We start from the raw sequence: 27,588 nt of genomic DNA on the forward strand, positions 1-27,588 counted from the left end.
CTTTTAACTATTTTAATAAGATTTGCTATAGATGGATCAGAGGTTATTCAGGGAAACCAGTGTGTCTTGGAATATCCTTCACCTGAAATACTAAAGTCAGAGAGCTCAACCACAACTTCTCACAACGTGCCTTTCATTAGAGCTGTCAGGCAAAGCACAGCAGGTGGGCTGATGATTCTAAGAATTTCTAAGGATTCTTAGAAAAGGGTGTTCTGCTCACACTATTTCATCATACACTCACTCTGTTCAGATCAGTCGGTGCTGGGCTTTCCTTAGTAATGTTTGAAAGACATTCATAGTCTGAACTGAAAGAAACCTTAGAAATGATTAAACCCAACTCTTTCATCTCAGCAAAAGAAACTAAACCCAGGAACAATAATTTATAACTTGTAAAGTGCTTCCACATTCATAGGTTCCCTGCATTCTCACAATGGCTCTCTGACCAAGGAGGTGCATTATTTTCACTTCCGTCTTTACATGGGCGAGTGAGGCTCTGAGTGGTTACGTGTAAGTTGGTCCTTACAGGAATAGTGTGTGGGGTACTGTGGCTTGGTATCTTCTGAAAAAGGCTGCATAAGCATTCTCCCTCTATGGTATTAATGAGGTTTTTAAAATTTATTCTTTAAATTTTTATTTATTTTTATTTTTTTAAGGTAAACTCTGTGCCCAATATGGGGCCCAAACTCATGATCCTGAGATTAGGACTGTCTTGTACTCCCAACTGATCCAGCCCCAAGATTCTTTTAATTTAATTCTGATAATGTTCATGAGGCTTTCTGGGAATATCAACACATAAAGGCTATATATCAACTCAGAAATATACTGTTCTATCTATGGAAAGTGAAAAAGAAGAGAAAATGTTAACTGACTAGAGAGACTAAAAGTGTAAGGAAACTAAATCCTCACTTTAGCTACATGAATGAATGAAAATAATTTCTGACGTGTTAAAATGGGGGTAATAAAGTGCAGAGAGCATCACCTTCAACTGGCGTATGTCTTTTTCTTTGTAAAAACACGGTATTGTATAGACCAATAATGACAATTAATATCCCAGTGGGCAAAGGGCGATTCTCGAAAGAAAAGTAGAAATGGGCCATAAACATATGTGATCATCTTAACCTGCTGCCACAATTACATAGATGTAAAAATTGATGAGATAGAAATTCTTATTCATCAGATTTTCAAACGTTAAAGAACGAGTAAACCCACTGTGTAGTGGGACTTAAGGGAATTTTTTTCCTTCTCTTTGTTCTTTGTAATTGTCTACATTATTAAAGTGCATATGAAAAACAAAGTGTATATATTATTTTACATATTTGAAAACCATGAACATTTATTTTCATTTAGGACAATACAAACCAACCAACCTAGCTCACATTAATTGGGGTTTCTTAAAGACAAATGTTTAGAGCTTTCTAACATAAAATTTGTTTCCTTCATTCAAAAAATATTCCCCCTCAAAATGTTCCTCATCTGATGGGAAAACTCTATCCCACCTACAACTCCAGAGAAACCTCTGTGATTTCTTGGATATCACATTATAAGCACACTCAGTTACACTTTGAACACATCCCTTACTTGCCTCCCATCATCCCTCCCTCCCTCCCTCCCCACCCCCCTCTCTCTCTGGTCCTTCTTTCCTCCCTACTCTTCCCCTCCCCCCAAATACCACTTCTCTATGGTAGTTCTTAAACCTCCTGCTCAGGGAGGTTTGCCTTAGGAGTCTTTCTTCTGACTGACCTCATATTCAGGTTCCTGAAAGATCAAAGAAGCCATGCACCATGCAAAATTGCCCATTGTCTTCTTAATTAGCTCGAACTAAGCCATCCATTTGTTGGAATCATTTCCTCAAATCCTCTGCTTTTCTGCTTCTTTTGCCTTCATGTAAAATCTACTCTATGTCCACAAGATGTTTTTACATGTGTACACATTTGCTAAAATATTGTCACACAGTCTTGCTACATGGTTAGGCTAAAAAACAAGTGAAAATAAGAATTCTTCCAGTCATAAATCAGTCTTCCAGTCTTAAAATCAGTCACAAAAACTATTCTAATTCTATTATGATCGCTTCCCATCGTATATTTGCTTACATACGTGGAAATATATACTTTAATATAAAATCATTTTCTCTACAGAGAAAGATCATAGGACCCATGTCTTTGTATTTTGCAGTAATATTGAATACACTTTATTTAAATCATTAAGTCCCCAAATGTGAATGTTTATCAACTGCATTAGAATCACCTCCATGAGCATATTAAACATAAAAACATTCCTGGGCCCTCCTCCCTAGATCTACTAAGTCAAAATCTGCTAGTGTAGGACTGGGAAATTAACATTTTTAAACAAGCATTTTAAAATGATTATTTTGCCTCTTCTGTGATTTGGAAACTCATAAAGATAGTTTCATCTTGATAAAAGATTAAATACATCTAAGTATCTCTAAGTTGAAGACCGTTTAAGATGAAACTAGTGGCAAATTCTTGGATTGTTACTCTAAAAAAATACTCTATCACCCTGATTTTTATTCATTTACAAATTACAAGTTGATTCATCACTGATGACTTTAAATACATCTGTGTCAGGCTCAATCAACAATAAAAATATAAATTGTTGAATATGGAGCTGAGATGTCACAGATGACGATACGTTAGTAACTTGAAGCGGTCGCTTGAATTTAATAATGATTCTGCTCCTTAGAGACATTCAGTTAAGATAGAGAGCCAGTCTGAAAACTGTTGCTGGCTTGAAAATAAAGACGCGCAGTTAATTATCTTCCCAAGCTCTCCTTGTTCTTCGGGATGTTGCATTGACATTATGTCAATTTCTAAGTGCAGAGCATTGAACACTGGGCCTCTGCTTAGGTTCTGAATTATCCCAAAGGGATGATGAACAGCCTCCTGTCACTGGCATCCATTAGAGACTGATCCCATTTATGGAAACAGGACTTTTTTGAGTACAATGAACAACTGGGTCTTCTCTGAGAACGACTACTGAATGCTAATTAGTTCTTACGAAGTTATAACTGACAATGATTTTGGAGATCTGGTACTAGCAAGAAAGTTCCAATAAGAATGAAAAATATGGATTTCCTTTTTCATTGTCATCGGTCCCTCCATCAGATCAATGACAATGCCCCTGTATCAGATAAGAAATAATAAAGAAAGATTGGGAAAATGTTTTTCCCTTTATTCCCTTAAAATGCTTATGACATTTCTGTAGCAGATTAGCAAATTATGCAAAAAATCTATTGAATGTTAAGCTAAGCTATTTTTGTCAAAGCAAATACATTAGAGTTAAAATTTTTATTATAATACCTTCTTGCTTTTGAAAATATTGTCAGATAATTGTTAAAATGTTACACAAAATTTCAGTATGTCAGAAATCCAAGTCTGCCAGGACACAGCAACGAACTATTTTGATGACAGCAACTCTAAGGCTTGAAAAGCTTATTGTCAAAACCACTCAATTCAATTACTCAGTATCAAGGAAGTTGTCTTTCTAAGAGATGAACTCAAATACCTTGTCTCTTAGGGTTCCTAAGGAATGTCTGTGTTATCCGTTGTTTTGGTGTAGTAGATTATTTCATTCAAGGTAAAGATAGTGAAGAACCACCCCCCCCACCCCCCTTTTTTTGATAGATGATTGTTCAGTGCCTCAACCAGCTGGTTTAATTTCTACACACAATGTTTCTTCTTTTTCTCTTTTTCTTTTCTCGGAAAGCTGATCCTACTCAGTATATATAGTTCAGAGGAAAAAAAAAAAAAAAGAAACAGTGAGTTACGTAAAAATAAGTCTGTAAATCTAAATGGGGAAACAAGAAGCAATGCTGTACAAATCCAAACACCAGAGAATCAAAGGAGGGGTAGCAAGAGTGAGAACAGATACACAGATGGAATAGAACTCTGCTGTTTTTGGATTAGGGTAATTAGGGTAGGGGATTCCGAAGAGGGAAAGACTGGTAAAATAAAACAAGGGTACTGAATCTGAGGTGGATACAGAAACACAAGATAAGGTAAAATGGAAAGAGGAAAAAAAAAAAAGCATAATAAAAGCCTTACATAATTGTGTGCTTGAGTAACTGTGTGGTAGTTGTAATGAACCAGCTTTTACATTTGGTTTTTAATTCACCTAATAATGGATGCACTTCTAGAAAAATGATATTAGAAACTAGTGAAGTAGTCAGTTGATGGAAGTCACAGATCTTATCCTACTGAGTAATCTTTGGAGAGCTAACTTTCTTAAACTACTGAGGTGAAGGTGCTCATGTTAACTTTAAGGGTGTAAGGGATAGAATGAGTTTCAGAGCATGATAATCTGGTTGTCCTCAGTTAATTACTACTGGTTCAGAGAGTAACATATATATATATATATATATATATATATATATATATGTTATATTTATATATATATATATAAAATGAAAGTTTCATTTTCCAGTGAGAACAGTAGTAAAATTCTTGGGGGAATGACTGGCATGAGTAGAGGCGCCGGGGTGGCACAGTCAGTTAAATGTCTGACTTTGGTTCTACTCATGATCTCTGGGTCCTGGGATTGATCCCACTGTCCAGCCTCCTGCTCAGCAGAGAGTCTGCTTTTCCCTCTCCCTCTGCCCCTCCTCAAGCTTGTTTTTTTTTTTTTTTTCTCTCTCTCTTTCTCAAATAAATAAAATCTTTAAAAAAATTACTGGCAAGATTACATAAAGAGCATAGCCTGTGGTAGGCAGAAAAAAAGCCTATTCTACCCCTGCCCCCCACCCTGCCCCCAAGATGTTCAAGTCCTAATTCCTGGAACCTGTGAATATGTTACTTATGGCAAGTAGGATTTTGCAGATGTGATTAAGTTAAGGATCTTGAGTTGAGGATTATGCAGGTGGGCCAATCTAATCACAGAAGTCCTTAGAAGTGGAAAACCTTCCAAGTTTTAGCCAGAGGGGGACAGGACTATGAAAGAAAGGCAGAGAGATGTACAGCACTGCTTACTTTAAAGATGAAGAGAGAGCCTACAAGTGGTAGATCAGAAAGGAACAGAGACCATATACAGTAACAGTCACCTTACAGGCAATACAATGGCACTAAATTCATATCTCTCAATAGTTACCCTGAATGTGAATGGGCTAAATGCCCCTGTCAAAAGACACAGGGTATCAGAATGGATAAAAAAACAAAACCCATCTATATGTTGCCTCCAAGAAACACATTTTAAGCCCGAAGACACCTCCAGATTTAAAGTGAGGGGGTGGAAAAGAATTTACCATGCTAATGGACATCAGAAGAAAGCAGGAGTGGCAATCCTTATATCAGATCAATTAGATTTTAAGCCAAAGACTGTAATAAGAGATGAGGAAGGACACTATATCATACTCAAAGGGTCTGTCCAACAAGAAGATTTAACAATTTTAAATATCTATGCCCCCAACGTGGGAGCAGCCAACTATATAAACCAATTAATAACAAAATCAAAGAAACACATAAACAACAATACAATAATAGTAGGGGACTTTAATATTCCCCTCACTGAAATGGACAGGTCATCCAAGCAAAAGATCAGCAAGGAAATAAAGGCCTTAAATGACACACTGGACCAGATGGACATCACAGATATATTCAGAATATTTCATCCCAAAGCAACAGAATACACATTCTTCTCTAGTGCACATGGTACATTCTCCAGAATAGATCACATCCTCGGTCCTAAATCAGGACTCAACCGGTATCAAAAGATTGGGATCATTCCCTGCATATTTTCAGACCACAATGCTCTAAAGCTAGAACTCAACCACAAAAGGAAGTTTGGAAAGAACCCAAATACATGGAGACTAAAGAGTATCCTTCTAAAGAATGAATGGGTCAACCGGGAAATTAAAGAAGAATTGAAAAAAATCATGGAAACAAATGATAATGAAAATACAACGGTTCAAAATCTGTGGGACACAACAAAGGCAGTCCTGAGAGGAAAATATATAGCGGTACAAGCCTTTCTCAAGAAACAAGAAAGGTCTCAGGTACACAACCTAACCCTACACCTAAAGGAGCTGGAGAAGGAACAAGAAAGAAACCCTAAGCCCAGCAGGAGAAGAGAAATCATAAAGATCAGAGCAGAAATCAATGAAATAGAAACCAAAAAAACAATAGAACAAATCAACGAAACTAGGAGCTGGTTCTTTGAAAGAATTAATAAAATTGATAAACCCCTGGCCCGACTTATCAAAAAGAAAAGAGAAAGGACCCAAATAAATAAAATCATGAATGAAAGAGGAGAGATCACAACTAACACCAAGGAAATACAAACTATTATAAGAACATACTATGAGCAACTCTACGGCAATAAATTTGACAATCTGGAAGAAATGGATGCATTCCTAGAAACATATAAACTACCACAACTGAACCATGAAGAAATAGAAAGCCTGAACAGACCCATAACCAGTAAGGAGATTGAAACAGTCATTAAAAATCTCCAAACAAACAAAAGCCCAGGGCCAGACGGCTTCCCGGGGGAATTCTACCAAACATTTAAAGAAGAACTAATTCCTATTCTCCTGAAACTGTTCCAAAAAATAGAAATGGAAGGAAAACTTCCAAACTCATTTTATGAGGCCAGCATCACCTTGATCCCAAAACCAGACAAGGATCCCACCAAAAAAGAGAGCTATAGACCGATATCCTTGATGAACACAGATGCGAAAATACTCAACAAAATACTAGCCAATCGGATTCAACAGTACATTAAAAAGATTATTCACCACGACCAAGTGGGATTTATTCCAGGGCTGCAAGGTTGGTTCAACATCCGCAAATCAGTCAATGTGATACAACACATCAATAAAAGTAAGAACAAGAACCATATGATACTCTCAATAGATGCTGAAAAAGCATTTGACAAAGTACAACATCCCTTCCTGATCAAAACTCTTCAAAGTGTAGGGATAGAGGGCACATACCTCAATATCATCAAAGCCATCTATGAAAAACCCACCGCAAATATCATTCTCAATGGAGAAAAACTGAAAGCTTTTCCGCTAAGGTCAGGAACACGGCAGGGATGTCCATTATCACCACTGCTATTCAACATCGTACTAGAGGTCCTAGCCTCAGCAATCAGACAACAAAAGGAAATTAAAGGCATCCAAATCGGCAAAGAAGAAGTCAAATTATCACTCTTCGCAGATGATATGATACTATATGTGGAAAACCCAAAAGACTCCACTCCAAAACTGCTAGAACTTATACAGGAATTCAGTAAAGTGTCAGGATATAAAATCAATGCACAGAAATCAGTTGCATTTCTCTACACCAACAGCAAGACAGAAGAAAGAGATATTAAGGAGTCAATCCCATTTACAATTGCATCCAAAACCATAAGATACCTAGGAATAAACCTAACCAAAGAGACACAGAATCTATACTCAGAAAACTATAAAGTACTCATGAAAGAAATTGAGGAAGACACAAAGAAATGGAAAAATGTTCCATGCTCCTGGATTGGAAGAATAAATATTGTGAAAATGTCTATGCTACCTAAAGCAATCTACACATTTAATGCAATTCCTATCAAAGTACCATCCATCTTTTTCAAAGAAATGGAACAAATAATTCTAAAATTTATATGGAACCAGAAAAGACCTCGAATAGCCAAAGGGATATTGAAAAAGAAAGCCAACGTTGGTGGCATCACAATTCCGGACTTCAAGCTCTATTACAAAGCTGTCATCATCAAGACAGCATGGTACTGGCACAAAAACAGACACATAGATCAATGGAACAGAATAGAGAGCCCAGAAATAGACCCTCAACTCTATGGTCAACTAATCTTCGACAAAGCAGGAAAGAATGTCCAATGGAAAAAAGACAGCCTTTTCAATAAATGGTGCTGGGAAAATTGGACAGCCACATGCAGAAAAATGAAATTGGACCATTTCCTTACACCACACACGAAAATAGACTCAAAATGGATGAAGGACCTCAATGTACGAAAGGAATCCATCAAAATCCTTGAGGAGAACACGGGCAGCAACCTCTTCGACCTCTGCCGCAGCAACATCTTCCTAGGAACAACGCAAAAGGCAAGGGAAGCAAGGGAAAAAATGAACTACTGGGATTTCATCAAGATCAAAAGCTTTTGCACAGCAAAGGAAACAGTTAACAAAATCAAAAGACAACTGACAGAATGGGAGAAGATATTTGCAAACGACATATCAGATAAAGGACTAGTGTCCAGAATCTATAAAGAACTTAGCAAACTCAACACCCAAAGAACAAATAATCCAATCAAGAAATGGGCAGAAGACATGAACAGACATTTCTGCAAAGAAGACATCCAGATGGCCAACAGACACATGAAAAAGTGCTCCATATCACTTGGCATCAGGGAAATACAAATCAAAACCACAATGAGATATCACCTCACACCAGTCAGAATGGCTAAAATCAACAAGTCAGGAAATGACAGATGCTGGCGAGGATGCGGAGAAAGGGGAACCCTCCTACACTGTTGGTGGGAATGCAAGCTGGTGCAGCCACTCTGGAAAACAGCATGGAGGTTCCTCAAAATGTTGAAAATAGAACTGCCCTATGACCCAGCAATTGCACTATTGGGTATTTACCCTAAAGATACAAATGTAGTGATCCAAAGGGACACATGCACCCGAATGTTTATAGCAGCAATGTCCACAATAGCCAAACTATGGAAAGAACCTAGATGTCCATCAACAGATGAATGGATCAAGAAGATGTGGTATATATACACAATGGAATACTATGCAGCCATCAAAAGAAATGAAATCTTGCCATTTGCAACAACATGGATGGAACTAGAGCGTATCATGCTTAGCGAAATAAGTCAAGCAGAGAAAGACAACTATCATATGATCTCCCTGATATGAGGAAGTGGTGATGCAACATGGAGGCTTAAGTGGGTAGAAGAATAAATGAAACAAGATGGGATTGGGAGGGAGACAAACCATAAGTGACTCTTAATCTCACAAAACAAACTGAGGGTTGCCGGGGGGAGGGGGTTGGGGAGAAGGGGGTGGGATTATGGACATTGGGGAGGGTATGTGATTTGGTGAGTGCTGTGAAGTGTGTAAACCTGGTGATTCACAGACCTGGGGATAAAAATATATGTATATAAAAAATATATGTTTATAAAAAATAAAAAAAAAAAAAAAAAAAAAAAAGAACATAACAAAAAAAAAAAAAAAAAAAAAAAAAAAAAAAAGATGAAGAGAGGGAACATTAGCCAAGGAATGTGGGTGGACAGTAGAAGATGGACAAGATGAGACAATGGGTTCTTTCCTAGAGCTTCCAAAAGGGGCACCACCCCACCAACACTTTATACTTAGCCCAGTGAAAGTGACAAGTTAGGCCTCTGGCCTCCAGAACAGTAAAATAATAAATTTGGGTTGTTTTATGCCGCTAAGTTGGTGGTACTTTGTTACAGCAGCAACAGAAAATAAATATATAGCTATTTTAGTAATTGGTGCAATTAATAATTATAACTACTAACTATAATCATTGAATTATTAATATGAAAATGAAAAACCACTTACTCTTTTAAGGTAAAACTCTAGTATGCACCAAATGAGTCAATTTTAATACTTTTAAAATTTTAGTCCACTTAGAGGCTTAATAAAACAAGTTAACTATTTCCTTTGTCTATAAGCAGTCCATAAATTATGTCAAGTGTATCTCATAATTTATTTTATATCCACATTATGATTTTAAGACCTATTTTGTATCTCAGGCTACAGTTTCATTATGCATAAATGGCCTATAAAAGTTAAGAATAAAAAGTCCTTTAGCTATTAATTCATGCTTCCCAGAGACTAAGAGACAATATATCAGAACTTTTTGCATTTTTATACACTTTAAAAAATGTTAAAAATGCCTGTATAAAGCACATTAAAACATTATAGGGACAGTAAAATCTGAGCACATACAGAAAGAAAAAAAGTTAAAATATCTAAATCATGGGCAGTTTCTATTCTTTAATTAATCTAGTACCAAAAGTGTCTGTCGTATGCCAGTTTAATTCACTACAAACTGGTAAGCTGATTAACCAGAATTGTAGGCAAAATGCCTATGTTAACTCAAATCTTAAAGTAAAATCTAGCTTGTCCGTATCATTGCAGTTATAAAGTCCAAGGCACTCTAAGGGTGTTTTGTTTCACATTTATAATTAAATCCACAGCAAAGCTTCAGATATGACCCATTAAGCTATAATAGACTCTATCTGGGATGCAATCTGCTATAAAGTAGAATTTGCTAGGGAGGACTTGATATGGACACCACAATACTGTGTTAGGTTATAACTGGGAAGCAGCATGAGGTGGAAAAGTTTGCTTTGGCAGCCAGGTAGACCTGCATTTTGTATTCTGTGATGGGCACATCCTAGTTGTAAGATCTTAGGCAAGTCAGTCTTAGTATATGAATCTCAGTTTCTTAAAGTGATGGTACTCATAGTCATTGTTTTATAGGATTTTTGTGAGAGTGAAGTGACAATAAATGTGAAACACTTAAAACAATATGTGAACTCAGTAAGTATTAACCTGTTTAAGGAGCAGTTAAATACCCCCAAACATATCATTATAAAATAACCACATGTTCTATAGGCTTAACATTATAAGTCATCATCACAAAAATACAAATGCAGATCCCTTTATATTTGGAATTACTTCTTAGAATTATGGAATATTAAAAAAATAAAAACGAACTCAACTCTCAATCCACAAAAGGACATACCCAGTAGTCAGCAAACTGCAAAATTTTCTCCTTTTTTACTTTTTATTAAAAAAATGTGTCTCATTATTCATCAATGTACCCCTTGATATCCCTATCACAGCACTTTGACAGAATAGATGTTAATAATTTTCAAAACTGAATTGACTATCTCTAGAATCTAAGTCTTAACTCAAGAGTTTTGGTCTTCTAATCTGCTGCTAGTCTAGCGTGTGGAGGTTGCCATGACCTGGTTGAGCTCTAGAACCATCTATAATGGCTCTGCTCTTTGTCATGCTTGGAAAGGAAATTCACTGTATCAGGACTTTAACAATGTAACTAGTCCCCAAATATTTTGTTTCTACATTCATATAGTGTTCCACACACGTTTGTCTCTTTTAAATGATTTAGAACTCATTGTTTTAGAATGTCATTGTGTAACAAATAACTCCTTAATAGTAATAGTAATAGAAATACATTCTATCTCACAATTTAATAAATTTAATAAAATGCATTAAGTGTAAGTTGATAATGGATATGAAATAGATTTTTTCCCTTTGCCTAAACTATTATCTTATTTCCCCATGATAAATTATTGCCAAAAACTATTTCCAGAAAATTATTTCCTTAAAATAACTATTTGTATAATTGCTAACACACTACGTCTATTTGAGTTTGATATGGACATTGGGGGAGGGTATGTGCTTTGGTGAGTGCTGTGAAGTGTGTAAACCTGGCGATTCACAGACCTGTACCCCTGGGGATAAAAATACATGTTTATAAAAAAATAAAAAATTAAAAAAAAAGAATATTGAGAGTGATGCATATTCCTGTATATTATAAATCACGTTATATCAAATTTAGAAATATGTATTACATCAAACTGAAAGAGGAACATTTCATAGACACACATAAGTACAAACTGAAAGGGGATCATTTCATAGACATACATAGACATACAAACTGCCTAACTTTTTGACAGTTCTAAGATAATTAGAGACCAGTGGATTCTCTCTCTCTCTCTCTTTTTTTTTTTTTTAGATTTTATTTATTTATTTGACAGAGAGTACAAGCAGGGAGAGTGGCAGGTAGAGGAAGAGGAAGCAGCAGACTCCCCATGGAGGTTGAGCAGGAAGCCCGATATGGGGCTCTATACCAGGACCCTGAGATCATGATCTGAGCTGAAGGCAGACGCTTAGCTGACTAAGCCACCTATGCGCCCCAGAGACCAGTGGATTCTGACATATTCCACTCCTACAAGCATGAAGGTGACTTCTAGGGATCCCTAATATTCCTAAGGTGGGCTACAGATGAGGGAACTGTTAACTAAGTGTAAACTCAACAAAACTGTCTTTCAAAGATGAGGCTGAATAAAAGCATTTACATTCCATTAAAAAAAAAAAAAAAAACCTGGGAGAGTTGACCATGAAGAGACTCTCATTAAAAGAACTTCTAAAGGATGTGCTTCAGGACAAATGAGATTCACTCATTCAACAAATACATATTGAGCCAGGCATACTTCTAGGTGCTGGGGATCTGTCAGTGAACAGAATAGATGCGAAAATCTTGACTTTATGGAGCTGACATTTTAGTAACCAAAGTTACAAAGCAACATAAATAAGTAAATATGTATGGTATGTCCAGTAGTATGCTGTTAAGCCTTTACCAACTGGCTCTTTGTAAGGGGGGTGGGGAGCCTGCATCTGTGCATTTGCCAGTTTCTGCGGTGTAAATGCTACCTCCACGCCGAATTTCAAACTGCTGGCTAGTCCTGAGGGAAGAAATGAACCCAACTGTCCCGCTGAGCCTGTGTGAACTGATTTGAGTACAGCCCTGAGGATCCCAAGTGCTAGGGAGAAAAACGAGCAGGAAAAAATGGGGAGATTTAGCAATTGCAAACTAAAAGAGAATGGCCAGAGGAGTCTTCACCCAGAAGGTACAATTTGAGTAAGGAACGGAAGGACGTGAGAAAGAGAGTTATGCACCCAAATTTTGGAGAAAACCGTTTTAGGCAGAAAGAACCACAAGTACAAAATCCTGAAGCAGGAGCTGGGAACTGCAGAGAGGCTACCGCAGAGTGAGAAGTTCAGGTGGTTAAAGGCAGGGTGTACAAGACTGCAAGAATTTAGGCTTAGCGCGAGATTGGAAGTCACTGGAGTGTTCTGAGGAAGGACAGGATCTAAATTATATGTTAGTGGCCTCAGTCTGGCTTCTCTGCTGAAAAGGAGTAAGCCAGGATAATAAAGCTAGGATGGTAGTAAAAATAATAATGTCTAAGATCTGGGATTCAACAACAGCAACCACAACAACAACAACAACAACAATGAGTTAACATCCAAAACAAGAACAGCTCATCAGCCAAAGGAGAGTGGGCATGACTAGGAGATAAAGTAACTGCATACTTTTTGACTGAGGTGTGAAGACATTGGTTATTAGCACTCGTTTAACACATATGTTTAAATATCTGGAGAAACTCCTAGAAGAAAAGAAATAAAATCTATACATTTCAAACCAGGAATAGGTAGAAAAAAGAAGGAAACTGACAACAAAGGCAAAAAAGAAACAGAGCAAAAAAGAAGAAACTGAACAAGTGGGACAAATATAAGGCACAAAATAAGATAGCTAAAGTCAATCCATACACACTGAGAATCACATCAACTGTTTGTAGATTGATCTTATTAACTAAAAGACAAATATTGGCAAAGTAGATAAAAAGAAAATTAATTGACAAGTTGTTTTTTTAAACTAATTTATAATGTCAAGACCAGAGAAGATGGAACAAATATAAAAACGAGGTAATGTGCAATTTTTAAATAGTAACCCGCCAGAAGCTGGTTAACTATGTTAGCATAAGGTAATGATAAAATTTTCAATTAATATATAAATATATATGTAAATATAAATTTGAATATATGTATATATATCCTTAAATAACATAGCTTTAAAATATAGAAGGTGATAATTGACGGAAAACCAAGGAAATATTTACAACCCACTAACAGAGTTAAAGAATTAAACACACCTCTTTAGAAAACATCAATTAGTATACCCCGTTCTTCCCCCTGCCTCCACAAAAAGATAAAAACAGTAAGAACATAAAAAATTTGAACAACATAGTTAACAAAATTGTGCTAAGTGGAGAATATTTGTTTTTAATCAAGTACACAAGCAATAGTATATCCAGTCATAAAGTGATCCTAGCAAATTTAAAGTATTTGTTTCAAGCAGATACATGCTTCCAGAGCAAACTGCATTAAAATAAATATCAGCAAATAAAGACGAGAAACAGCAGAGAAAATGAAAAGGAATTAGAGAACTATGAGGGAGAAAAGAGGGAGTGTGTGTGTGTGTGTGTGTGTGTGTGTAGGGGGAAAAGAACTGGTGCTGTGTAGGTTTTGACATCCATTGGGGGCACTATTAAGAGTTAACTATGTGGAGAAATTTTTGTTGCCTTTCTATTTTTACTTATGACAGAATAATTGATTGCCGTTGCCTTCCTTGCCCCCCCCCCTGACATTTGGCATGTTAAGTTCTTTTTCAATGGTTTTATGAAGCCTCTGGCTTTACTTTAGCTGGGGTAGTAGATATTCTGATGAGAGAGTGAAGTCAGGCAGATCACCTTTACACTCCAATTACAGTCTCCAAGGGTCGGCCCCTAGTGAGACAGAAATCAACCAAGTCTGTCTTCTGAGCCTGATACCACTTATTTCTCAGAACTTTATGGCTTTTCCTACTTCTATTTTCAGTTCTTTCTTTTCCCTAGGTACTCTGGGATCTTTAGTTAGTGAGGAAAATAATGATAAAGTCACTGATGACATTGTATCAAGATTTAAGAACTGCCCTCTCCTAAGGCCACTTTTCAAATGTAGATATCTTGAGGGGACAATCTACAACAGCCAAATTAAGGAACAGAAACTAGTGGGAAAGACTGGGGGTGGTGTGGAGATGGAAGGCGTCGCTGAGTTGCTAACCTCCAGCCACACGGTGGGCACCTCTGGTGTGCTAATAATGTATGGCTGCACTGGTTCCTCATTTTCTCATGGATGTTAGGAAGTTTGGCAAGAAGACAATGTGTGCCAATCTTAGGAGGAGGAGGAGGGAGAAACACGGGAGGAAGAGAGTGATATGTAGCTCTTTTATTTGTTGACAGTATAACCACACATAGTTCCATGAAACTTTGAAAGGCTCCCTTCCGTCTTCCACTTCCCGAGTGTCTTAGGGGGGAAATGTTAGAGGGAGTGGTCTAAGGCTACAGCTATAATGGATCTTAGGCCTAGAGTGAATTCATTCTTCTAAGGGAGAATGTGAATTGTTAGTCCTCATTTGGTCCTGCTGTGCTTTCATGGATAGCTTTAAAATACTGTCATGGCAGAAACATCTATTCATAAACCACTTTTCCTCTCCAAAACCCTCTCCGTGCACTTAGCCTCAGGAAGTCTGAGGACAGGTCCTAGAAAACTAGGAGCTTGAAAATCACAAAACTAGTCCACGGTGAATTTGAGATAAGTCTTGTCCACACAGTTCAATAAAACACACCCACACCCCTTTTTCTGACTTCAATAGGACGGAAATGAGCATCGACACTTTTGGAAAACATATTAATTGTCTGAACTATATGTTCTTTGGTTCTCTAAGGGCTACGGCTGATAGTTTATAAATTCTGCAACTAAAACGGACACCTTAGGTCTATATTTTTTTCTTCCTCATGAAGGGTCATGTTTTGTGCCATGTCAACTTCTTTCGCTCCTTAAAAAGTGCTCGTGTTATTCAATAGCTATTTGCATTGCTAATTCTAATTTTCTAGTTAAGTAAGAAAACACTTTTTTTTTGTTCCACATAAAGAAAAAAAATAACATGTTTGCAGTGATTAGTATAATAATTAAAATTTATGTGCTACACACCATCCTAGTTTTGCAAGAAACATTATATGTTGCCTTCAACTATCTCACAATCTTTTCAATTTTCCTAATACTTTAAATAGGGAAAATACAATAGTCTTCATAAGGGGTAATAAATAAAAGAACTTGATTAAAAATATTTCTATTAAGGGGCACCTGGGTGGCTCAGTGTGTTCAGACTCTGCCTTCAGCTCAGGTCATGATCTCAGGGTCCTGGGATGGAGCCCCGCATCAGGCTCTCTGCTCAGCAGGGGGACTGCTTTCCTCTCTCTCTCTGTGCCTCCCTCTCTGCCTACTCGTGATCTCTGTCAAGTAAATAAATAAAATCCTTAAAAAAATATTTCTATTAATTAGGTACTTTTAATTATCACATGCACAACATTTTCTTGGATCACACATGCTCTTTAATCCCCCTTCCAAGGAAAAAAGATAAGGTAAGTTTCCTAACTAGGTTAATTAACCCTGGTTAGTTAGAAGACTTATTGCTCCAGTTTGCCTGGGACTCTTGAGTTTTAGCGCTGAATGCTTGCAGTCCAGGGAAACTAAGGTGGTTGGTCACCCTAACTCCTGTTCGTCCTCCAGCTAATTTCTCTTCTATCCTTCACATCAAAATTTCTCCACTGAATATCCTACACTCTTCTTCTCCATGTCTTAACTCTCTCATTTACTCCTGAACTTATTGCAACTGTGCCTCTGCCTCGAGGCATGCCTCTGGCTCCATGCGCCTGGAATTTGCAAGCAGCTCCAGTGACCTTCATCTTTTAGGAAAGGAGACTTGTAGTTCTTACCTCAGTGGCCCCTGCTGCTGGATTTTATACTGCAGTTCATACCCTCCCTGACATTCTTTATTCTCAAGGCATATACAATAGTCCCCCTTATTCACAGGGGAAATGTTTCAAAGCCAACAGGGGATGCCTGAGCTTGCAGATCATACCAAATCCTACATATGTTTTTTCATATACATACATCCCTGTGGTAAAATTTAACTGATAAATTAGGCACAGGAAAAGGTTAACAACATTAATAAAATAGAATACTTATAATGAGATACTGTAATAAAAGTTATATGCATGTGGTCTCTCTCTCCAACATCATATTGTACTGTACTCACCCTTGTGATGACATGAGATGACAAAATGCCTAATGAGGAGATGAAGTGAGGTGAATGATGGAGGCATTGTGACAGAGTGTTAGGCTACTATTGACCTCGTGACCATTTGTCAGGAGGGTCATCTGCTTCCTGACCATGGCTGACTGCTGGTATCTGAAACTATGGAAAACAAAACCACAGATAAGGGGGCACTACTGTATAAGGGCACAGGTTCTTAGTCCCTGACATGGTTCTCTTTGACTCTTAGTACTCTTAGTAATGAGATCAACTCTCTCCAATTGTCTTCCGAAAGATGATTTTCTTCAAGATTCTATACTATACTCCGTCTTTCCCCCTTATCTTCTATAAGCCCTTTCCCTGGCTGATCTCACATACTTTCATGCTTTGAGCCATTCCCTCCATTGAATAGTAACTTTAGAACCTATGCTTGCCATCCAGACTTTTCTTGAGAGCCAACTACCTATAAAACATCTGTACCTGTATGTCTCAGATGCACTTCAATAATTTAACATTTTTAATATGGCCTCTAATTACCTTCACTATGATCTTCCTGTTCTCTGGTTTTTTGTTTGTTTTGTTTTGTTTTTGCAGATTTACTTATTTATTTGAGAGAGAGCACAAGTGGGGGGGCAGAGGGAGAGGGAGAGAGATTCTCAAGCAGACTCCACACTGAGCACAGGCACCTGACATAGGGCTCAAACTGAGATGTCACCAAGAGTTGTACATTTAACCAACTGGGTCACCCAAGCGACCCTCTCTCCTCTTTCTTTTCTCCTTTTTTGGAATAATCAACCATTATTTACGTAGCCAAACATCTTAATTTTATCCTTGAGTGTTTTCTCCTTCACCTTCACTGACCCAATAAGTTGTTCGATTTTACCTCCTAAAGAGTTCTTAAACTGGTCCTTCCTTCTCCATTCTTTTTTTTTTTTTTTAAGATTTTATTTATTTATTTGTCAGAGAGAGAGAGCGAGAGCGCGCACAGGCAGACAGAGTGGCAGACAGAGTCAGAGGGAGAAGCAGGCTCCCTGCAGAGCAAGGAGCCCGATGTGGGACTCGATCCCAGGACGATGGGATCATGACCTGAGCCGAAGGCAGCTGCTTAACCAACTGAGCCACCCAGACGTCCCTCCATTCTTTATCATTTCCTAGTTTCAAGAAAATTCCTTTTGTCTGAAGTATCACAGCTATAGCCTCCCAAATCATCTTACTGCTCTAGCCTTGCCTTCAAAATCTGTTCTGCTTAATGGGGCTTAATAGTTTCAGGTACACAGCACATAGCACAGTGTTTCCCAAGGCAGTACTTAGGTAAAAGGAAGAAAAGAGAGAGAGAGAGAGAGAGGGAGGAAGGGGGGGAGGAAGGGAGAGAAAGAGAGAGAGAAATGAAGGATGGAAGGAAGGAGGGAAGGAAGGGAGAAAGTAGAAGGTGAGGGGGAAAGAAGAAGGAAAGAAAATGTTTACCCTCTCAGGGTAACTGCATACAGTAAATTAGTGTTTTGAGACACAATTACAGATATAATGTAGAAGTAGTTTAAAAGCCCAAATAATTCAAAATATACTTTCTTTTAAGCCTTCGGATTGGTTAGAAAATATATTCCCATCTAAATGAACAATTCATTAAATTTTTTATACATGTTTAATTCCTATTAAATGTACTCAATTGTAATGTGTTTTTTAAAAATATTTAATTAATTTATTTGACAGACAGAGATCCCAAGTAGGCAGAGAGGCAGGCAGAGACAGAGAGGAAAGGAAGCAGGCTCCCTGCTAAGCAGAGAGCCTGATGCAGGGCTCCATCCCAGAACCTTGGGATCATGACCTGAGCCAAAGGGAGGCCTTAACCCACTGAGCCACTGTAACGTCATTTTTTTTAATACCCCTTAAAAACGGTTTAATCTTAAGAGCACTGAAGACATTTTATATTTTGTATAATTTTAGAGGATATAGTAGGGTTTACATATAAAACTTAGGCTTATCTAGCACATTTTTAAATGGCATCACAACATATTTTCTCAGTTTTAAGGAATTATAGTTCAGAAATCAAACCTTAAAAACATGTTTTATCATAATATTTTGAAATGAAAAAAATTGGAAGAGAAATATATACTTTTTGTAATTTTCAAGTACATAATGTTTAAGCTACCAACTTGATTTTAATTTAGCTACAATTTTCAAGTATATTTCATAAGACTTAATGAAAACTTAAGCACAACTTCATGTTAATTAATTTTTATTGAGTTAAAAAGAAGAGTCTAAAATACTGTCAAAAAATTTTTTTTTTCTTCCAGTTTTTACACTCTCGTATGGTAACATTTAATGGTCCTTCTGGTATTCTTAGCTCATTGACTAGTGTGATTAACATTACTATTATTTACCAGATGCTTAGTCTTTATAGAAAAGAATGCAATTTTCAAGATTTTTTCCATCTGATTTAGTCCTTTGTATTTTACCAAAAGGTTAAAGCTGTACAGAATAAAAAATATGTATCAAAATCTCTCTTTTCACTTTTATGAGAAATCAATCTGTAATATAAGAAAGATAAAATCCTATAGTATTCTGAATGGAAAAGTAAGATAAATGTAGATAATTTTAATTTCTAATTTCATTAATATTAAACAATCAGTTGTTTATGTAATACAATTCATTCACAGCAATCAACTATCTGCAAATAATTGTTTTTTACTTAAGGGCAACAGTTTTATACAGCGAGAAATCTAATACCATTTAATACAGCATGATGGGCTTCATATATGTATCAGAAGTGTTCAATGAATTTTGGAAACTTAATTTAAATCCTTATGTTTGTGTGTGAATAAGTATGCTTGTATATTCATAACTTTCCATATTTAGCAGTGCTGATTTTAAGAGTTTCAAAAAAATATAAGAGAAAATGAGCTGCACATTTGACTTCCAAAAATATCTGAACTTGCTACTTATGAGATCTTTAATTCTTGAAAATTTGTGGGAGTATTTATTTTCATTAAAACAAATTTACTTTGATTTCATATTTAAATGAACTGAAGTCTTAGATTAGTAATAGTTTTCTAAGGTAGATGGTTTCTGGAAAGTTAATTAAGCAAGATGATTTCTACTCTGTAGCTGTATATATACATAGAAAAGCATTTCAGGATCCTGCCACACTCAAGTCTTTAGCACAGTCTTCATTTTTCTTGATTCAGAGAGATATAGCCCTATATTTCAAATATAGTTATGGGAAGCCATCTCATCCCAGTTTGCCTGAGATTTTTTGATAAAATGAATATCTCATGTCCTAGGAAATCCCTTAGCCCAGAAAAACTGGGACCATTGGTAAACCTACTGAAAGACGAACTAAACTTTGAAACTTTGAGTTAAAAAGGGACTTACCTTAACATCATTGATGTTCATTCTTGTTCCCTCCTTTCCCACAAAAATATCATCAATATCCACAAGAATGTACCTGTCCAAGGACAGTGTCAGCCTCTTCCCTGACAAGAAGGAAACAGCGTCTATGAAGATGAGCTTATGCAACCAAAAGTTCAAGTTGTTGCCAAAAAAAACTCTCTGAATTCCATCATGAAGCCCCAAGTCATGTATGACAGTGGCGTAAAAAGCACCTTTAGAGATGGGAGGAGAAAGGTTCTCTGGGGTCTTTACTTTGGCAAATATTACTGGTTGGTAGGCTGAGTGATTAATCTGGAAAACTGTCCAGTCTGTTCCAGGTAAAGAACCTTTCTCCAGCTTGGAAGATTTGGTCACATGAAGCAATGGAGAATGAGGGTTAATACAACAATCTTTTACTGCAATGTTTCCATATATGGAGAAAGGGAAACCTTTCAGCTGAAAGCTCTGTAGACTCTTCTCACTAGTTTTGTGGAATCCAATGATACCCACACCATATTCCACACAGTATTTATCTAAAAGGCTTCGGTTCCAAGAGTCCATATTTATATACTTTAATATATTCTCATAAATAATGAGAACATATTTGCCTTTAGTTTTTTCTGTAAGTGCTGGGAGATCCCCCTTTCCAGGAGCAATTTCAATGTGATACTGAAATCTACTGGACTCTAGAATCATAATTATGTCTTGACCAAGTGATGAGTATTGACTCTCCACAAACACCAGGACTGTGGGGTCTGTCCTCGAGGCATCAGAAAGCTTCATTGTCTTGACCTCCATAAGCCTGTATGGTAGGTGCTGGAAATCCCCGCAGTCCACTTCGGACATCATCTCAGAGGGTTCATTTTCCTGTTTGTAGCCACTGTACAGGTAGTATGCAGATATAATAATGCTCACCATACAAAATGTGGCGAGCAGAATAACCGTCCTTTGAAAGTGTCTGTGAAGCTTCATGATAAAACTCATGTTGCATATACTTCCCTCAGACTGTTCCCAATAGAAGCACCATAAAAAAAAAAAAAAAAAAAAAGAAGAAGAAGAAGAAGAAGAAGAAGAAGAAGAAGAAAAAGAAGGAAAGAAAATATAGTATTCGGCTACTTTTCCAGTCTCAGTCGATAGTTTATGTCACCATCGCAGCGCATTTGTGTCACTTGATCAGGACTCACAGAAAATATAGCCTGGAAAGTAGAATAAAATAGAACAGAATATCAAACATTCTGTGGCATTAAAATGAACCAGTTTCTTCCTGCCTATTGGCACAAGTGGCGACCTGTTGGGCAGATGAATGGGTGTACAGTCTGTACGAAAGAAAGCCTCTTTTTCCTCCTGCCTGGTCTGGGTGAGGACATGGGAGGGAAAGAAATGGGAAGAGGGCTCCATATAACAGAGGCTCTCTATCCTTCATATAGAAAATACACTGGACTAACCAGAAATTTCCTTTTATTGACTGAGCTTTGCATCAAATTTTGTAGATAAAACATACCTAAGATCACAGAGAGGTCACCTGAGCCGTGCACAGCCCTATCATGTAATGCATACACGATGCACATGTACTGAACATTCATAAAAGTGTCGTGTTTCATTTGGTGCTGTAGTTAAGAAACTAGTTTCTGCTGTTTGGAAAAGAGCACAGTAATTACATGAAAAAAGTAGTATAAAAAGTAGTATAAAAATGTTTTTTAAGAACAATGAAAATAATGAAAACTCCATGAAACACCTTGTTATGCTATAATTTTAAATCCCTTTCAAGACTTACTAAACTTAGAAAAATTTAGTAACTTTTGAAAAACAATAAGAAAGAAACTCAAGTGCTTCTTAGAGCAGAAATTTATTAGAGTCTTATGGTGCTGCCACTTTTTGAGGAAATATGCACCATAAAAGAATTAAGGAAGGTCTTCTTATTGTCCAGAAGGCAGGCTGAAAGGGTTCACTGAACCTCTACCTCTCATTAATTGTGTCACTTTGGCCCCAGTACCTTTTAAGTAAAATGGTAAGGTTAGAGAAAATGATCACCAAGAACATTCAGCTCTAAAATTCTGTGATATTCACCTATGAAATAAGCAATGAACAATATTTGGAATAATATATGTTTATCTTTATGAATAATACATTCTGGCTTAGGGGTGCCTGGGTGGCTCAGTCGTTAAATACCTGCCTTCAGCTCAGGTCATGATCCCGGGATCCTAGGATCGAGCCCTACATCGGGCTCCCTGTTTGGCAGGAAGTCTGCTTCTCCCTCTCCCACTCCCCCTGCTCATGTTCCCTCACTCACTGTGTCTCTGTCAAAAAAAATAAATAAAATCTTAAAAAAATTACATTCTGGTGTATAACTGCAGGATATTTACAGAACAGGATACTTATAGATAGGTTATTTATCCTGTAAATTATTCATTCAAATATTTAGGGCATCTATATCATTCATTCAAATATTTATGGAATAACTATCTTTCTATTTAAAATATAAATGATCAACAGAGTGAATTTCCTTAAGTTTCCAAAATTAAAAAGACAGTGACTAGCATGACAATAATAAATGATTGTTGATTAGAGACAAATGCCTCTGATGGGATGAGAGAAGTAACTATGGCAAGTGGGGAAGGCTGAAATGATGTATGATTTGGGTAGAGCCTTGAAGGTGAGGTTAATGTAAGTAGGCATGTGAGATGGAGGGGATTTATAGACACAGGAGTGAGCACAATATTGGGCAAGGAACACTCTGACAAAGAATGGAAGACAAAGGTATGAAGTCCCTCCCCCCCAAAAATAAATTTTACAGAGTATGGGTACCTTAGATTATGGGGAGACTTGATAGCATACAAGTTCATGGTTGAGAAAACTCATCGGGAGCCATTCTACTTTCCCACTTTGGGGAATAACATGGTAAGGATGAGATTTTTCAGGAAAATGAACTAACCAATAACATGGAGGGTATTCTAGAGCTGTTAGAAAGTAAAGGCTGGCAAACTGGTACAGGCTCGTTTCTCACAATCAAGTCATAAACTGTTAATGATCTTGGTCATAAGTCAGGAGGAATGTGGGAAGAGGCAAGCAAATCAAAATTACCAGGACAACACAGAGTTTCCACTGAAATTGTAGTTATTTCGTTTTGGAAAGTAATTACAATTTAAAAGTTATGTACATGTTTATGAATAACATAATATTCTAGAGTATAATAGTGGGATATAAAATCTCATATCTTTCTATGCCTGTTTCAATTTTAGCTCTGAGGTGTTTTTGACTGGATACAAAATGTATTACTATATTTTGCATTTCAGATAGCAGCGTTTCATAGTTTATTCTTGTTGTCAGAAGTGAATGGCATGTAACTCATACTAATCTTATCTGTGATGAGGCAAAGTGGTGAGGAGGACTTGTTCTCACTATATAGGATGGATATTAGGGACCTATTAAAGCTACCTTCTCCATTACCTGGTATAAAATACTGAAAGACCTCTCTTTTATATTAAACTCTTCAAGTTTCCTCTTGATGCTAAGGGAATTCCCATGTATGTCTCTAAGGGTAGGATTTGGTTTAAGATAGTGAAATGGACACATTAAGATTCTCCAAGTCTTCTTCTTCTTCTTTTTCCTTTTTTTTTTTTTTTAAGATTTTATTTATTTATTTGACAGAGAGAGAGATGACGAGTAGGCAGAGAGGCAGGCAGAGGGAGAGGGGAAAGCAGGGGCTCCCTGCTGAGCAGAGAGCCCAATGTGGGGCTCGATCCCAGGACCCTGAGATCATGACCTGAGCCGAAGGCAGAGGCTTTAACCCACTGAGCCACCTAGGCGCTCCCCTCTCCAAGTCTTCTGTAAGCCTTTTTTGACCCCACACTTCACTGTGACCAAATTTGGTCCCTGGTATAGACTCTCAAAAGTACTGATGGGATTGGGAGGGAGACAAACCATAAGTGACTCTTAATCTCACAAAACAAACTGAGGGTTGCCGGGGGGAGGGGGTTGGGGAGAAGGGGGTGGGATTATGGACATTGGGGAGGGTATGTGATTTGGTGAGTGCTGTGAAGTGTGTAAACCTGGTGATTCACAGACCTGGGGATAAAAATATATGTATATAAAAAATATATGTTTATAAAAAAAAAAAAAAAAAAAAAAAAAAAAAAAAAAGTTACTGTTCCTACTGCAACCTCATCCACCCCAACTACTTCCCATTCTCTCTATGTCTATTGGCTTTGAAAATCCCAGAATGCAGTGAACTGTTGCTGTCCCTCCTGCCTGGGATGGTGCTCTAGCAACTTCTCCTGAGCCCTTCACTGGGGGGGTGGGGGGGTGGGGGAATCACTAAGAAGACAGGAACATGTGGAAAATGAAGCTCCTCTACACAGTTCCCCTGTGAAACATTCTCAGATGTAGCTGACCTTCCAAACGTGGTCAGACCAGTAGTGACATGTGCTGTTGTAGAAATGTTATCTTCTTTGTAATTCTTGAAACTATTGTAATTAAAATTTTGTTTATTGTCAGTCTGTCAGTCTCTCTTATCCAACTGAGAAACACTATAAGAGGGTAGAGATAAGGTCTCTATTCCTTGAGCCCCTAGGGCCAGTGACAGAATAAGCACCCAGAGACTGTTCCTGGAATTGGTCAAATACAATGGCCTATTAACCTTACAGGCTAATTTGGCAATTCTACTTTATTCTGATTTCATAACTTATTTTTAATGTTACACATCACTATTAATATGATTATAATTATCTATACATGTATAATTATTTATACATACAATTATCTATACATTAGCTGGATTTAAGTCTCTGTTTTATTTAATTCTAAGAAAATATAATCATACTATCCTGACATAGGATAAAGGAAGCCACTATGGTAGATATTGTATCTTCACCCGCCCAAAGATACCTATCAATTAATCACCCTGCCATTGGTCATCAGGTATTCGTTGAACACCTAGTTTGGGCTTAGGTGCAGGGGACACCACAGAGATAATATTAAGAGTGATTCTGGTCTGTGGAAGCATGGTCTCTGTTGTGGGAAATGACTTGTGAAACAACAGTCAACACTATGTTGTACATGAGAGGTAGTGGTTAAGGCTGTACAGACTAGATTTGTTAAAAGTTTCAAAACAAATATTATTAATTAAAGATTAATGACATTTAGGAAAGCAGTTTCTGCAGACATGGTGCTGGAAGATATGGCATGATGTGCAAGATTTGGATATGAGGGTGAGATGAACATGTTAGGTAAAAGCACCTGGCAAGGGTTGGGGGGGGGGTCCCTGGCTGGCTCAGTGGGCGGAGAGCATGTTACTTGATCTTGGGGTTATGAGTTCAAGTCCCACATAGGATCCGGGAAGAGCTTACTTAAAATACCTGGCAAGGCTGAAGAAATGAAATGGTTACCATATGTTTATCTGAAGAGTGAGACTAAACTGATACTATGTGTTAAGTTGAAAATGCAACTAATATTTCATTCAAGGAGTCCTGCAGATTAATGTATGTCCTTGGAAGTGACTGTGAAGCACAAAAGTGTGGAGTTGGAAACAGACAGCACTAGATGAATCTGAACAGAAGAGAGACAATAAAAATAATCACATTTACAGGTGATGAGTGTAGCAGCGGCATCCAGAATGGGCAAACAGCAATCACATGAACAGAAAGAGTATATGCTCCATTGTACAGAGTGAAGAAGCAGGTACAGTCAGGTCAGTCCCACTGAAGGAGCTGCTGCGCCATCTAGGTGGGGGATCGTGGGGGTCCAGACTAAGGTGGTTATCAGGGAGAATGAAAATGAAGAGAGACAGGAGAAAGACAGAAAGGAAATGATTACCGATAAATTATGCTTGGTGACTAGAAGAATAAAAGTGCCAGTATTAGAAATATACAAACTTAGAGTGGAAATTGGCTTGAGCTAATCATGTTCACCTAAGGTGTAGACAGGTGACTATATGATGCTCAGGGAGATAGCAAGATCACAATGTTCTGTAAAATAGGTGGATGTTGACAGAGGGGATAAGGAAACATTTGAAATTAATGGGTCATAGGTGAATGTGGATATGCTGCACAAACTCAGTTCCTCAGGAAATACTTTTCTGACCAAGTTTACTCCTCCCCCTTTAGACCAGGTCCTCAGATGATGTAATCTGATTATAATTACATTTTATTTCAGGCTTTTATCACAACTCTTACTAAATATTATTAGCAACATTATTTGTTTAATGTCTCTCTTTCTTGTTAGACTGTAATTTCCAAGGGTATAGGGTTTGTGTCATTCCCAGTAATCTTTCAAACAAGAAACAGGATAATGACATTTTTAAAGGCCAATGAGAGCAACAGGCAAACACTTCAGTATAGTGATTATTGTATTTTTTTAAAAAAATTTTATTTATTTTGAGTGAGAGAGAGAGAGAGCATGCACAAGGAGGGGGAATGACAGGCAGAGGGAGAAGGAGAAGCAGGCTTCCTACCCAGCAGGGAGCCTGATGCAGGACTCCATCCCAGGAATCCAGGATCATGACCTGAGCTGGAGGCAGACACCCAACCAACTGAGCCACCCAGGCACCCAGTGGTTGCATTCTCGAAGTGCTCTCACAAAAATACACTGAAAATCATGAATTTTTATATGATCTGAAGAATTCTCTGAATGACTAAAGAACAGGCACACCAGCCTGCATGTCAGTGAGTTTCCATGGACACGATCGTCTTTACTACAAGCAGAGAGCTGACAGGTGTGCTTGCATTAGGAGACCTATGATGAGTAATATGCTGAATAACCAAGGAAGTGTAAGTTAAATTAGAAAATCAATAAATCATTTAGGCAGGCATTTTGGGAGAGCTGGAGTAGATACAGGAAAATTTCAAGGTTGGACTGGTTATAAACATCCCCACGTCACCAGGATTTCCTATCAGGCATGCCGAAGGAAATAACATCGTAGGGAAAGGTACAGTAATAACAACAGCAACACAGCTAAGTTAGTGGACACCTACTACATGCTGACATGGTGCTGGGCCTTTCAAAAGCTAAGTAATTGCCGATAGCTAAGTAACACCTCATAGTGGCTGAACAGAATTTGGAGCTCCACAGGCTGCATTGAAGATACCATATGCCCAAGAAAGCAACTGCAACACTTTTCAGGTTAGGACTATGTAGGAAATGGGCAGTGGGTAGCTATTATCTTTAGATGCTGCAGTTTCTGCATATGAAAATGGAGATAGTTGTGGTACCTATTAGTAGGGTTTTTATGAGGAGTATGAGGTCAACTATAAAAAGCTCTTAGAAAGTGTCTGGCACATAGAATGAATATACTAAATGTTACCTGTGATGATGATGAGGAGTAGGATGGTGAAGATGGTGATGATGGTGATGATGATGGTGATGGTGATGATGATGACAATGATATCAATAACACGGGAAATGAGAAATATCCTGAAGATGGACAATAAAAATTCACTAAGGGCTTTAAAGGGACAGCTTCAAGCATTCCAGTGCAAGCAGAGTTGTGGGAAGAACAGGAAGT

At 37.5% G+C, this 27,588-nt stretch overlaps 1 protein-coding gene across 3 annotated transcripts in view; it reads right to left on the reverse strand.

Annotated features, from left to right (window-relative positions):
- The window catches only part of LOC131828746 (bifunctional heparan sulfate N-deacetylase/N-sulfotransferase 3), a 183,133-nt gene that overhangs the window by 148,531 nt on the left and 7,014 nt on the right, over window positions 1-27,588 (reverse strand). For all 3 annotated transcript variants that reach the window (XM_059169713.1, XM_059169720.1, XM_059169730.1), the window contains exon 2: window positions 20,094-21,286. In XM_059169713.1, the coding sequence (XP_059025696.1) occupies window positions 20,094-21,074 (981 nt within the window). In that variant the 5' untranslated portion in view covers window positions 21,075-21,286. The remainder of the gene's footprint in view (window positions 1-20,093; window positions 21,287-27,588) is intronic.

The sequence above is a fragment of the Mustela lutreola genome, chromosome 1, assembly GCF_030435805.1.
Source record: "Mustela lutreola isolate mMusLut2 chromosome 1, mMusLut2.pri, whole genome shotgun sequence".
Taxonomy (NCBI): domain Eukaryota; kingdom Metazoa; phylum Chordata; class Mammalia; order Carnivora; family Mustelidae; genus Mustela; species Mustela lutreola.